This window comes from Oncorhynchus mykiss, chromosome 12 (genome assembly GCF_057628025.1).
Source record: "Oncorhynchus mykiss isolate SJ-2025 chromosome 12, ASM5762802v1, whole genome shotgun sequence".
NCBI classification, from domain to species: Eukaryota; Metazoa; Chordata; class Actinopteri; order Salmoniformes; family Salmonidae; genus Oncorhynchus; species Oncorhynchus mykiss.
This window is the reverse complement of record NC_143033.1, coordinates 94,649,849-94,664,584: the sequence shown is the minus strand read 5'-3', so window position 1 is coordinate 94,664,584 and position 14,736 is coordinate 94,649,849. Positions and strand designations below refer to the sequence as shown.

The window sequence follows — 14,736 nt, the reverse complement described above, 5'->3', positions numbered from 1 at the left end:
ACCATTTGCTTCCATTCCCTGGGTCTAAATCAAATCTATTACAGCAATTATCTGACTGTGTGAACACAATGGTACCTTTCTGTTAGTCCACAGGGCCCATTAGGCAACAGTCACATTAGGCTTGGAATAGTTACTAACTTTTGATTTCTGTTAGTCCACAGAGCCCATTAGGCAACAGTCACATTAGGCTTGGAATAGTTACTAACTTTTGATTTCTGTTAGTCCACAGGGCCCATTAGGCAACAGTTACATTAGGCTTGGAATAGTTACTAACTTTTGATTTCTGTTAGTCCACAGGGCCCATTAGGCAACAGTCACATTAGGCTTGGAATAGTTACTAACTTTTGATTTCTGTTAGTCCACAGGGCCCATTAGGCAACAGTCACATTAGGCTTGGAATAGTTACTAACTTTTGATTTCTGTTGTTTTTTCTTTGGCTCTGTGATTTACTGGACAAAAGCATGTTTTATGTGCCCAGGTGTTTATTTGCCCAGCTTATATGGTGTCTTGGACAGGAAGTGGTCATCTTGTCATAGCTACTGTATGTGTTTTTCAATGACTCGTTGCCTTCTCTCTTCCTCTTGTCATCCCTCATCTTTCTTGCTCTTTTTCTGTCTTTCATTCAATCTCTTTCCTTTCTCTCATTCATCATTCTCTCCCCCCCCCCCCCCTCCCTCTCTCTCTTCCTCTCTTATCCTTCTATCCCCTCAGTGGCTCACTGTGCGTCGTCCAGACAGATAATTTCTCACTGGAAGAACTGCACGCGGCATGACTGTCCCGTCTGCCTGCCGCTGAAGAACGCCAGTGACAAAAGGAACCAGCAGCGTGAGTACCTGTTGTTTTACCCTAGGACCCTTTAGGACCCGTGTGTGTGTGTGTGTAACATTGGGTTTTGTGTAATATCATCCCATACAGGTGTTTTGGCATTAGCATACAGTGCATTCGGAAGGTATTCAGAACCCTTTTCCCACATTTTGTTACGTTAGAGCCATATCCTAAAATTGATTCAATTGTTTTGGTTCCTCATCAATCTACACTCAATATCCTGTAATTTTTGCAAATGTATTTAAAAACATAATGGAAATATAGCATTTTCATAAGTATTCAGACCCTTTTATTCAGTACTTTGTTGAAATACCTTTGGCAGCGATTACAGCCTCGTCTTCTTGAGTATGACGCTACAAGCTTCGCACACATGTATTTGGGATGTTTCTCCCATTCTTCTCTGCAGATCCTCTCAAGTGCTGTCTTGTTGTATGGGGAGTGTCGCTGCACAGCTATTTACATGTCTCTCCAGAGATATTTGATCGGATTCAAGTCCGGACGCTGGCTGGGCCACTCAAGGACATTCAGAGAATTGTCATGAAGCCGCTCCTGCGTTGTCTTGGCTGTGTGCATAAGGTCATTGTCCTGTTGGAAGGGGAACCGTCACCCAGTTTGAGGTCCTGAGCTCTCTGGGGCAGGTTTTCATCAAGGATCTCTCTGTACTTTGCCTGTTCATCTTTCCCTCCATCCTAACAAGTCTCCCAGTCCCTACCGCTGAAAAGCACTCCGACAGCATGATGCTGCCACCACCATGCTTCACCGTAGGGATGGTGCCAGGTTTCCACCAGACGTGACGCTTGGCATTCAGGCCAAAGTGTTCAATCTTGGTTTCATCAGACCAGAGAATCTTGTTTCTCATGGTCTGAGAGTCCTTTAGGTGCCTTTTGGCAAACTCCAAGCGGGCTGTTATGTGCCTTTTACTGAGGAGTGGCTTCCGTCTGGCCAATCGACTATAAAGGCCTTATTGGTGGAGTGCTGCAGAGATGGTTGTCCTCCTGGAAGGTTCTCCCATCTCCACAGAAGAACTCTGGAGCTCTGTCAGAGAGACCATAGGGTTCTTGGTCACCTCCCTGAACAAGACCCTTCTTCCCTGGTTGCTCAGTTTGACCGGGTGTCCAGCTCTAGGAACAGTCTTGGTGGTTCCAAACTTCTTCCATTTAAGCATGATGGAGGCCCCTGTGTTCTTGGGGACCATCAATGCTGCAGAATGTTTTTGGTAACCTTCCCCAGATCTGTGTCTCGACACAATCTTGTCAGAGCTCTACGGACAGTTCTTGCTCTGACATGCACTGTCAACTGTGGGACTTTATATAGACAGGTGTGTGCCTTTCCAAATCTTGTCCAATCAATTGAATTTACTAAAGGTGGACGCCAATCAAGTTGTAGAAACATCTCAAGGATGCGGGTATTGTGTGTAGATTGAGTTAATGCTGTAAAGTAACAAAATGTGAAAAAAGTCCAAGGGTCTGAATACTTTCCGAACGCACCGTAGATAAACCGGTTGTTGTCGCCCCTCAGCCAGTTTTCATACAGAAATCTGTCTCGGTATCACATCTGCCACATTACATTTCATTTACAACAGATGCATTGCACACTATAACACACTTGAGCTATAAATGATTTGCGATGTAAATCGAATTGAATTAGTCACATGCGCCGAATACAACAAGTGTAGACCTTACAGTGAAAAGCTTACATTGTTGATTAAGGGCTTGTATGTAAGTTCATTTTTAATTATTTTTTTTACAATGTAACTGAATTGTCAACAGAGAAGCATGCTGAGCTGAGAGCATAGAACCCTAGAGTGAGTGAGCGAGTGAAGTTTTCAGTGGCGCCACCTGCAGCCGCATCCCTAGCTGTGCTCTGTGCTTGCGCTGCTGGCTCGCTCTGTGCTTGCTCGCTGGCTGTGAAGGATTCCTGTAGAATGCTGGGCCTGTAATCTGACACCCTGGGGGGGGGGCTCCGGAGTTTCTATCTGTGGGGGAGGAGCTCAGGGGGAGAAATCTCTCTGATTGGCCAGAAAACCGGTGACCGATTTAAATCCCCCCACAGAGGCAACCTGCATATTCTCTCTGCCGGTCACAGATCAACATACAGTAAGGCATAGAGCAGCATTAGTAGGATCTTTGGGTGGAAGCGGATACATATTATTTTAGAGCATAACAAATGTAGGCTTTACAATTTTGTTTTGTTTAACAACTTTAGTTTTTTATGACTTCTATGAGAAAAATAATTGATTTAATCTTTGCCAATCAGTAGATTGCTTTTCATCAAATGTAACATCAAATGTAACTTCCTTTTCTGGAAGGGCATACTAATGATTTATTAACATAGGCCCAAGCCAAGTCCTAACTGTAGTTCTGTTTGAAAACTGGGGGAGATTGGTGAGTTATGTGCAGTTGGGATTCATCGCAAGTGTTCATATTTACTCATCTCCCTCTCCACCCACCACCCTCTTCAATTTGATACAAAAGTTATTGTTTTGCCAAAGCAATCAGGTTTCTCTTTGAAATGTTTCATACATGTCTCCGCTCTCTCTCCAGCCATGCTGGGTTCGCCCGGCGCCAGCCTGCAGAGTGCCATCAATGCCACGGTGGGCACAGGCCCTCCCGGCAGCTCCCCGGGTTCCTCCATGAACAGTGGCGGGGTCAGCAGCGGGCACATCGACCCCAGTTCCATGCAGCGGGCCTACGCTGCCCTGGGCCTGCCCTATGGTAACCAGTCCCCTGCTCAGGGAGGACCTGGAGGACAGAACACAGCCCAGGGAGGGCAGCAGCTACGCTCCATCAATGCACTAGGTAAGAATGTTGCTTGGTCTCATTGGAGTTTTAGGCTAGGTTACTGTAAAGCACTTGAGGACAGTAGGATAAGAGCATCTGCTGAATGACTCAATTGTAAATGTAAAAATAGGTGGATAGATGCATACGATTGATTCAACTGAATTGAATTTTGCGTTTGCAAATATGTACAATTTGAAATCCCAGACACATATAGTGTCACATACACATTTGGTAAAGTTCTCTGTATAAGGGTCTCGTGTGATGAGTCGAAGTGGTATAGTGAGGGTATTGGTCACTGTTTTGGTGGTAATGCTGCCTCTGGTTGGCTGTGTTCTCTCCCAGGCACTAACATGAACATGGCCGGAGGAGGGGTGGGCGTGCCCTCAGAGACCGGCATGCTCTCGGACTCATCGCTCCCCTCGTCGCTCAACAAGTGAGTCCGCTCACCCATTTAGATTGTCTCTCTTAATTCTGTGCCCTAGATCACTCCAACTGGGTGGTACAGAGCTGGGCCCACTACAGTGTACAGCAGCACTCACCATTTTTACAATGAGCTCCAAAAGTATTGGGAAAGTGACAATTATTTTGTTTTGTCCCTGTACTCCAGCACTTTGGAATTGAAATGATCAAATGACTATGAGGTTAAAGTGCGGACTGTCAGCTTTAATTTGCGGGTATTTTCATCCATATCAGGTGAACCGTTTAGAAATTGCACTTATTGTACATTGTCCAAAAATAGTAAGACTAATTCACTTATGTGTATTAAGGTAGTCAAAAGTATATTATTTGGTTCCATATTCCTAGCTTGAAATGATTGCATTAAGCTTGTGACAACAAATTTGGCGGATGCCAAATATAAATTAATGGTAAGTAATGTATTGTCACTTTGGAGTCACTTTTGTAAATGAGAATAGAATATGTTTCTAGAGACTTCTACATTAATGTGGATGCTAGTATGATTACGGATATTCCTGAATGAACCGTGAATAATGATTTGAGAAAGTTAGTCGCACAAATATCATGCCTTCTTGACATGCCAACCTCTCACCATACAGGGGAGGTTAGCATTTTATATCATACCCCTAAGACATGCCAACCTCTCACCATACAATAACAGGGGAGGTTAGCATTTTATATCATACCCCTAAGACATGCCAACCTCTCACCATACAATAACAGGGGAGGTTAGCATTTTACGTCATACCCCCAAGACATGCTAACCTCTCACCATACAATAACAGGGGAGGTTAGCATTTTACGTCATACCCCCAAGACATGCTAACCTCTCACCATACAATAACAGGGGAGGTTAGCATTTTATATCATACCCCTAAGACATGCCAACCTCTCACCATACAATAACAGGGGAGGTTAGCATTTTACGTCATACCCCCAAGACATGCTAACCTCTCACCATACAATAACAGGGGAGGTTAGCATTTTACGTCATACCCCCAAGACATGCTAACCTCTCACCATACAATAACAGGGGAGGTTAGCATTTTACATCATACCCCCAAGACATGCCAACCTCTCACCATACAATAACAGGGGAGGTTAGCATTTTATATCATCCCCCTAAGACATGCCAACCTCTCACCATACAATAACAGGGGAGGTTAGCATTTTACGTCATACCCCCAAGACATGCTAACCTCTCACCATACAATAACAGGGGAGGTTAGCATTTTACATCATACCCCCAAGACATGCTAACCTCTCACCATACAATAACAGGGGAGGTTAGCATTTTATGTCATGCCCCCAAGACATGCTAACCTCTCACCATTACATTAACAGGGGAGGATTGCATTTTATATCATACCCCCAAGACATGCTAACCTCTCACCATTACATTAACAGGGGAGGTTAGCATTTTATATCATACCCCAAGACATGCTAACCTCTCACCATTACATTAACAGGGGAGGTTAGCATTTTAGTGGGGGTCTGATATTTGTGCATCTAACTTTCTCACTAATCATTATTTCCAGGTCATTCAGGACGTTATCATGCTATAATCCACATGAATGTAGATAAGAATATAATATGCTTCTAAACACAAGTGACTCCAAAATGACACTACATTATTTACCATTCATTTTATTCAGACCCCTTCACTTTTACCACATTTTATGTTCCAACCTTATTCTAAAATGTATTAATTAGAAACATTTCCTCATCAATCTACACACAATATCCCATAATGACAAAGTGAAAAACATTTTATTAAAAAAAAAACTTTTAGTATTCAGACCTTTTTGCTATGAGACTCAAAATTGAGCTCAGGTGCATGCATCCTGTTTCCATTGATCATCGTTGTTTCTACAACTTGATTCGAGTTTATTTGGAAAGGCGCACACCTGTCTAGATTTTTTATTTATTTATTTTATTTCACCTTTATTTAACCAGGTAGGCAAGTTGAGAACAAGTTCTCATTTACAATTGCGACCTGGCCAAGATAAAGCAAAGCAGTTCGACAGATACAACGACACAGCGTTACACATGGAGTAAAACAAACATACAGTCAATAATACAGTATAAACAAGTCTATATACAATGTGAGCAAATGAGGTGAGAAGGGAGGTAAAGGCAAAAAAGGCCATGGTGGCAAAGTAAATGCAATATAGCAAGTAAAACACTGGAATGGTAGTTTTGCAATGGAAGATTGTGCAAAGTAGAAATAAAAATAATGAATCAAAATCAAATCAAATTTATTTATAAAGCCCTTCGTACATCAGCTGATATCTCAAAGTGCTGTACAGAAACCCAGCTTAAAACCCCAAACAGCAAGCAATGCAGGTGTAGAAGCACGGTGGCTAGGAAAAACTCCCTAATGGGGTGCAAAGGAGCAAAATAAAATAATTAAATACAGCAGGGAAAGAGGTAGTTGTTTGGGCTAAATTATAGGTGGGCTATGTACAGGTGCAGTGATCTGTGAGCTGCTCTGACAGTTGGTGCTTAAAGCTAGTGAGGGAGATAAGTGTTTCCAGTTTCAGAGATTTTTGTAGTTCGTTCCAGTCATTGGCAGCAGAGAACTGGAAGGAGAGGCGGCCAAAGAAAGAATTGGTTTTGGGGGTGACTATATACCTGCTGGAGCGTGTGCTACAGGTGGGAGATGCTATTGTGACCAGCGAGCTGAGATAAGGGGGGACTTTACCTAGCAGGGTCTTGTAGATGACATGGAGCCAGTGGGTTTGGCGACGAGTATGAAGCGAGGGCCAGCCAACGAGAGCGTACAGGTCGCAATGGTGGGTAGTATATGGGGCTTTGGTGACAAAACGGATTGCACTGTGATAGACTGCATCCAATTTGTTGAGTAGGGTATTGGAGGCTATTTTGTAAATGACATCGCCAAAGTCGAGGATTGGTAGGATGGTCAGTTTTACAAGGGTATGTTTGGCAGCATGAGTGAAGGATGCTTTGTTGCGAAATAGGAAGCCAATTCTAGATTTAACTTTGGATTGGAGATGTTTGATATGGGTCTGGAAGGAGAGTTTACAGTCTAACCAGACACCTAGGTATTTGTAGTTGTCCACGTATGCTAAGTCAGAGCCGTCCAGAGTAGTGATGTTGAACAGGCGGGTAGGGGCAGGTAGCGATCGGTTGAAGAGCATGCATTTAGTTTTACTTGTATTTAAGAGCAATTGGAGGCCACGGAAGGAGAGTTGTATGGCATTGAAGCTTTCCTGGAGGGTTGTTAACAGTGTCCAAAGAAGGGCCAGAAGTATACAGAATGGTGTCGTCTGCGTAGAGGTGGATCAGAGACTCACCAGCAGCAAGAGCGACCTCATTGATGTATACAGAGAAGAGAGTCGGTCCAAGAATTGAACCCTGTGGCACCCCCATAGAGACTGCCAGAGGTCCGGACAGCAGACCCTCTGATTTGACACACTGAACTCTATCAGAGAAGTAGTTGGTGAACCAGGCGAGGCAATCATTTGAGAAACCAAGGCTGTCGAGTCTGCCGATGAGGATGTGGTGAATGACAGAGTCGGAAGCCTTGGCCAGATCAATGAATACGGCTGCACAGTAATGTTTCTTATCGATGGCGGTTAAGATATCGTTTAGGACCTTGAGCGTGGCTGAGGTGCACCCATGACCAGCTCTGAAACCAGATTGCATAGCAGAGAAGGTATGGTGAGATTCGAAATGGTCGGTAATCTGTTTGTTGACTTGGCTTTCGAAGACCTTAGAAAGGCATGGTGGATAGATATAGGTCTGTAGCAGTTTGGGTCAAGAGTGTCCCCCCTTTGAAGAAGGGGATGACCGCAGCTGCTTTCCAATCTTTGGGAATCTCAGACGACACGAAAGAGGTTGAACAGGCTAGTAATAGGGGTGGCAACAATTTCGGCAGATCATTTTAGAAAGAAAGGGTCCAGATTGTCTAGCCCGGCTGATTTGTAGGGGTCCAGATTTTGCAGCTCTTTCAGAACATCAGCTGAACGGATTTGGGAGAAGGAGAAATGGGGAAGGCTTGGGCGAGTTGCTGTTGGGGGTGCAGTGCTGTTGACCGGGGTAGGAGTAGCCAGGTGGAAAGCATGGCCAGCCGTAGAAAAATGCTTATTGAAATTCTCAATTATGGTGGATTTATCAGTGGTGACAGTGTTTCCTATCTTCAGTGCAGTGGGCAGCTGGGAGGAGGTGTTCTTGTTCTCCATGGACTTTACAGTGTCCCAGAACTTTTTTGAGTTAGTGTTGCAGGAAGCAAATTTCTGCTTGAAAAAGCTAGCCTTGGCTTTTCTAACTGCCTGTGTATAATGGTTTCTAGCTTCCCTGAACAGCTGCATATCACTGGGGCTGTTTGATGCTAATGCAGAACGCCATAGGATGTTTTTGTGTTGGTTAAGGGCAGTCAGGTCTGGGGAGAACCAAGGGCTATATCTGTTCCTGGTTCTAAATTTCTTGAATGGGGCATGTCTATTTAAGATGGTTAGGAAGGCATTTAAAAAAAAATATCCAGGCATCCTCTACTGACGGGATGAGATCCATATCCTTCCAGGATACCCCGGCCAGGTCGATTAGAAAGGCCTGCTCACTGAAGTGTTTCAGGGAGCGTTTTACAGTGATGAGTGGAGGTTGTTTGACCGCTGACCCATTACGGATGCAGGCAATGAGGCAGCGATCGCTGAGATCTTGGTTGAAGACAGCAGAGGTGTATTTAGAGGGCAAGTTGGTTAGGATGATATCTATGAGGGTGCCCGTGTTTAAGGCTTTGGGGAGGTACCTGGTAGGTTCATTGATAATTTGTGTGAGATTGAGGGCATCAAGTTTAGATTGTAGGATGGCTGGGGTGTTAAGCATGTTCCAGTTTAGGTCGCCTAGCAGCACGAGCTCTGAAGATAGATGGGGGGCAATCAGTTCACATATGGTGTCCAGAGCACAGCTGGGGGCAGAGGGTGGTCTATAGCAGGCGGCAACGGTGAGAGACTTGTTTTTAGAGAGGTGGATTTTTAAAAGTAGAAGTTCAAATTGTTTGGGTACAGACCTGGATAGTAGGACAGAACTCTGCAGGCTATCTTTGCAGTAGATTGCATTACCGCCCCCTTTGGCAGTTCTATCTTGTCTGAAAATGTTGTAGTTTGGAATTAAAATTCCAGAAGTTTTGGTGGTCTTCCTAAGCCAGGATTCAGACACAGCTAGAACATCTGGGTTGGCAGAGTGTGCTAAAGCAGTGAATAGAACAAACTTAGGGAGGAGGCTTCTAATGTTAACATGCATGAAACCAAGGCTATTACGGTTACAGAAGTTGTCAAAAGAGAGCGCCTGGGGAATAGGAGTGGAGCTAGGCACTGCAGGGCCTGGATTCACCTCTACATCGCCAGAGGAGTAGAATAAGGGTGCGGCTAAAAGCAATAAGAATTGGTCGTCTAGAACGTCTGGAACAGAGAGTAAAAGGAGGTTTCTGGGGGCGATAAAATAGCATCAAGGTATAATGTACAGACAAAAAGGTATGGTAGGATGTGAATACAGTGGAGGTAAACCTAGGTATTGAGTGATGAAGAGAGATATTGTCTCTAGAAACATCATTGAAACCAGGTGATGTCATTGCATTGGTGGGTGGTGGAACTAATAGGTTGGATAAGGTATAGTGAGCAGGACTAGAGGCTCTACAGTGAAATAAGCCAATAAACACTAACCAGAACAGCAATGGACAAGGCATATTGATATTAAGGAGAGGCATGCTTAGTCGAGTGATCAAAAGGGTCCGGTGAGTGGAGAGGTTGGTTGGAGGTCACGGCGATTTAGACAGCTAGCCAGGCCATCGGTAGCAAGCTGGCAGAGGATGGAGGTCTGTTATTAGCCACCTCTTGCGTTCTGTCAGTAGATTAGTGGGGTTCCGTGTGGTAGAGGGGATTCATCCAAATCACACAATAACAATAAAAACAATAGATATAGTTATAGAGGCCCAAGAAGAAAACATAATAATAATAATAATAATAATAATAAAAATAAATAAATTGTCCTATTGTCTATTCCGATAGCAGCCGATAAGACAGCTAACGGTTAGCAGGTCGCAGGTGGGCGTTCAGGTAACGTCGCGACGGAGGAGCCAGCTGGATAACTCCTTCGGGTAGATAACGTCGGCAGTCCAGTTGTGAAGGCCCGGTGGGGCTCCGTGTGGGCAGCAAAACGGGTCCGGATAGGTGACTGCAGCCCAGGAGTGATTGATGGAACTCAGGAGTGATTGACGGAGCTGGCTAGCTCCGGAATAATTGATGTTTGCTCCGGAATCGACGAAAGCCGATGGTCACACGGATAGCAGCTAGCCAGCTGTGAGATCCAGGCATGAACGTCCAGAGCCAGTGGGACATGGAGGGACATGGAGAGATTAGGGACATGGAGAGAGAAACTGGTTCGGTATGTTCCGCTCCGAGCCGCGCCGCGCTGCGCTGCGCTGTACAAAACCGGCGATAGATTTTTGCGCTAAAGGATAGCTGATGACCACAAACCGTGGTTAGCTGAATACTAACGATTTGCCAGTAAAGAAGCTAACTATCTTCTGAACTAGCTTCTGAACTAGCTTCTGATTAGCTTCTGGGCCAGCTTCTGGCTAGCTCCTGGCTAGTTTCATGCTAGCCTCTTGGAGTTTCTGGCTAGCTTCCCGGAGGACCACAGATTTGAGGTAAATAATACTTTTTTATAAATATAAATTGGTGAGGCGGGTTGCAGGAGAGTGTTTTGAAGATGAGTTGATGGAAAATGTTAAAAATTATGTGAAAAAATTATGTGAAAAAAGTTGTGTGTGTATACATGCATACATACATACATACATACATACATACATACATACATACGGGACAAGACGAGGACAAAAGACGTCTGAACTGCTATGCCATCTTGGAGGCTAGAAGGTAAGATAAGGTCCCACAGTTGACAGTGCATGTCAGCAAAAGACAAGCCATGAGGTTGAAGGAGTTGTCCGTAGAGCTCCTAGACAGGATTGTGTTGAGGCACACACCTGGGGAAGGGTACCAAAACATTCCACATCATTGAAGGTCCCCAAGAACACAGTGGCCTCCATCATTATTAAATGGAAGAGGTTTGGTACCACCAAGACACTTCCTAAAGCTGGCCGCCTGACCAAACTGGGCAATCGGCGGAGACGGGCTAGAGCTTGATGGCCTAAAAATCATCTCATTTTTTTTCAAGTGTATGGGTGATTCACAATATCTATGCATTTCAAACAGTCTGCAATAATGTAATGAATTCAGGTATTGTGAAGTTATACCTATGCTAAATATAAGCCTCCACAACCATAAGACACACTAATAAGTTAATTATTTGATAAAACTAGTTGAACCTGCTTTTTTTTGGGGTGGGCAGGCAATCACTGATCTGGATTTCAAATCTGAAAATGCCTTTTTTGTTACAAATTGAACAAGAACCATGTATAATGCACATTCACTAATGACTCACTTCTTGTAGCAGGCTATAGAACATTAACACAGGTCTCATCAGCAGAGTGTCACACACAAGCCTACGTGTTAGTGAGTAGCCAGCTAATATTTATATTTCAACTTGAGCCAACGTGGATCTATTTTCTAGATAACAAGGACAATACCATCCCTACAATGAAGCATGGTGGTGGCAGCATCATGCTGTGGGGATGTTTTTCCTGCGTTAGGGACTGGGAGACTAGTCAGAATGGAGGGAAATATGAACAGCGCAAAGAGATTCTTGATGAAAATCTGCTCCAGATTGCTCAGGACCTCAGACTGGGGCGACAATTCGCCTTCCAACAGGACAACGACCCTAAGCACACAGCCCAGACAATGCAGAAGTGGCTTCAGGACAAGTCTCTGAATGTCCTTGAGTGGCCCAGCCACAAAACGTGAAGGTCTGAATACTTTGATGAACAGCGATATGGATGAAAATTCCCTCAAAGTAAAGCTGACAGTCTGCACTCTAACTTCAGTTATTGTATAATTTCAAATCAAGTGTTCCAGAGTACAGAGCCGAAACAACAATGTGTCACCGTCCCAATACTTTTGGAGCTCACTGTATATTCCATTTAAATAGTAGCTTTCATGATGAAGAAAAACATCTGCATAAAAACAGTTTTTGGCTTAGTTCTAGTGAAACATGTACATTCTGGTCTTTATTTTAAAAGTTTGAAAGTTTTGATCTGGCTCTTTTTACCCATAGCGGTTCTACTCTACCATTTGAAATCGTGATGGAGAGGCACCTTGAAGGTGCCTCTACATCATCTCAAAGGGAAGAGTTTGGTATGAAATCCACTCCCTTGTAGATGTGCTGGGCGGTACCACCTCGAGGCTTACTATAAAAGTAGGTGACCGCGTGCTTTATTTGCCGATGGTCTTGGTGAGGGGAGTGTGCCAATCAATATATTTTGCGTGACTCTTCCTTGACTAGACCACTATTCAAAAGGCAGTAAGGCACATTTCCACATATGACCAAATGAACCGTTGTTGCTTACTGTTTCATACACATCTACATGATGAACCAATAAAAAATATCCATGAGGTTCATGAGGATTATACTTTTATATTCATAGCTACATGTATCGTAACAAGAAATGGATGACAATGGTCATGTCAACTCGTTTTGCTATGACTGGTGGCACAGTGTGCTAAAACAGTTGGCTCATATTTCAATGGTTGAGTTGTAATCCTACATGTGGCAGATATATTTATAAATCCTTTATTTACACTGTTCATCCCGTGCCCACACTTCTACTTCTGAGAAGTGATAGCCTACCTGTGAGACTGGTTGGCCTGGTAGTAGTTGTAGGTTTTTATACACTACCCAAGACCAACCTGAGAGTTAATTTGATCATTGGTAAAATAGTTACTGCAGTGCTGATTGAATTGAGCCCCATATCTTAATTTTCAATGTGATGATTGCACTTTTCCCAACACAATACTGCAAAAAAAAAAATCCACATTTCAAATATTTTTTTACGCCCCATGGGAAATTGGAACTTACTCCACACGCGCCGATAGATGTCAGGAACTCACCACCTTACCACTGAGTTAACAGTGCAGATAGATGTCACCACCTTACCACTGAGTTAACATTGCAGATAGATGTCACCACCTTACTACTGAGTTAACAGAGCAGGTAGATGTCAGGAACTCACCACCTTACCACTGAGTTAACAGAGCAGGTAGATGTCAGGAACTCACCACCTTACCACTGAGTTAACAGTGCAGATAGATGTCACCACCTTACTACTGAGTTAACAGAGCAGGTAGATGTCAGGAACTCACCACCTTACCACTGAGTTAACAGAGCAGGTAGATGTCAGGAACTCACCACCTTACCACTGAGTTAACAGAGCAGGTAGATGTCAGGAACTCACCACCTTACCACTGAGTTAACAGTGCAGATGTCACCACCTTACCACTGAGTTAACAGTGCAGATGTCACCACCTTACCACTGAGTTAACAGTGCAGATGTCACCACCTTACCACTGAGTTAACAGTGCAGATGTCACCACCTTACCACTGAGTTAACGGAGCAGATGTCACCACCTTACCACTGAGTTAACAGTGCAGATGTCACCACCTTACCACTGAGTTAACAGAGCAGATGTCACCACCTTACCACTGAGTTAACAGTGCAGATGTCACCACCTTACCACTGAGTTAACAGTGCAGATGTCACCACCTTACCACTGAGTTAACAGAGCAGATGTCACCACCTTACCACTTAGTTAACAGTGCAGATGTCACCACCTTACAACTGAGTTAACAGTGCAGATGTCACCACCTTACCACTGAGTTAACAGTGCAGATGTCACCACCTTACCACTGAGTTAACAGTGCAGATGTCACCACCTTACCACTGAGTTAACGGAGCAGGTGTCACCACCTTACCACTGAGTTAACAGTGCAGATGTCACCACCTTACCACTGAGTTAACAGAGCAGATGTCACCACCTTACCACTTAGTTAACAGAGTTGAGCCATATTTGCTCGCAATGCACACAATGTTATCAGAGCGTGCCAGGGGATTTCTGGTAAGTATACTTTAGTGAGAACGTGTTGATCGGGTACAACTATGTTTACCCACCCCCAAAATGAATATTTATGAGCAATTCCCCACCACTTCTCACCTGAATGCGTTGTTTGAATATATGAAAGGGTTGGTCAAAGGCTGAAATTGGTGTTAAATTCCTGATAACTACAATGCCACTCTTTCTACTCAATTACCTGACACAGCATTACACAAGTTATTCTCTCATAGTTACCTTGGTGTTACTCTTATGATTACATGTTTCCTAAGTTGTCCTGCTCTCCTCTCCTCTCTCCGTCCTCCAGTCAGTTGATGCCAGACGGGTTGGGCATGGGGGGCATGGGCAACCTGCCGGGCGCCAACCCTCTCTCTGCCTCGGGGGTGAGGAAGACGTGGCACGAGCACGTCACTCAGGACCTACGCACCCACCTGGTGCACAAACTGTAAGTACCACCAAGATGCTTGCATTCTCTTCCTTCATTGTTTTCTCCTCAATGACCATGAATCTACTGGGGTTTAATAGGTGGACAACCCTCATGGTTTTGCCACCATAGGGCTAAAGGTATAGGAGTTGGTTTGGGACTGGCCCACTGTGTTCACTTACCTTTCCCGTTCAGATCAGTGTTCTGAAAGGAAAAGCAGTTTTCT

General features: G+C 44.2%; 1 protein-coding gene across 4 annotated transcripts in view; it reads left to right on the top strand.

Moving 5' to 3' along the window:
• The window catches only part of LOC110485267 (CREB-binding protein), a 94,243-nt gene that overhangs the window by 41,300 nt on the left and 38,207 nt on the right, over positions 1-14,736 (top strand). For all 4 annotated transcript variants that reach the window (XM_090194249.1, XM_090194250.1, XM_090194248.1 and 1 more), the window contains exons 5-8: positions 712-825; positions 3,369-3,623; positions 3,948-4,038; positions 14,394-14,531. In XM_090194249.1, the coding sequence (XP_090050375.1) occupies positions 712-825; positions 3,369-3,623; positions 3,948-4,038; positions 14,394-14,531 (598 nt within the window). The remainder of the gene's footprint in view (positions 1-711; positions 826-3,368; positions 3,624-3,947; positions 4,039-14,393; positions 14,532-14,736) is intronic.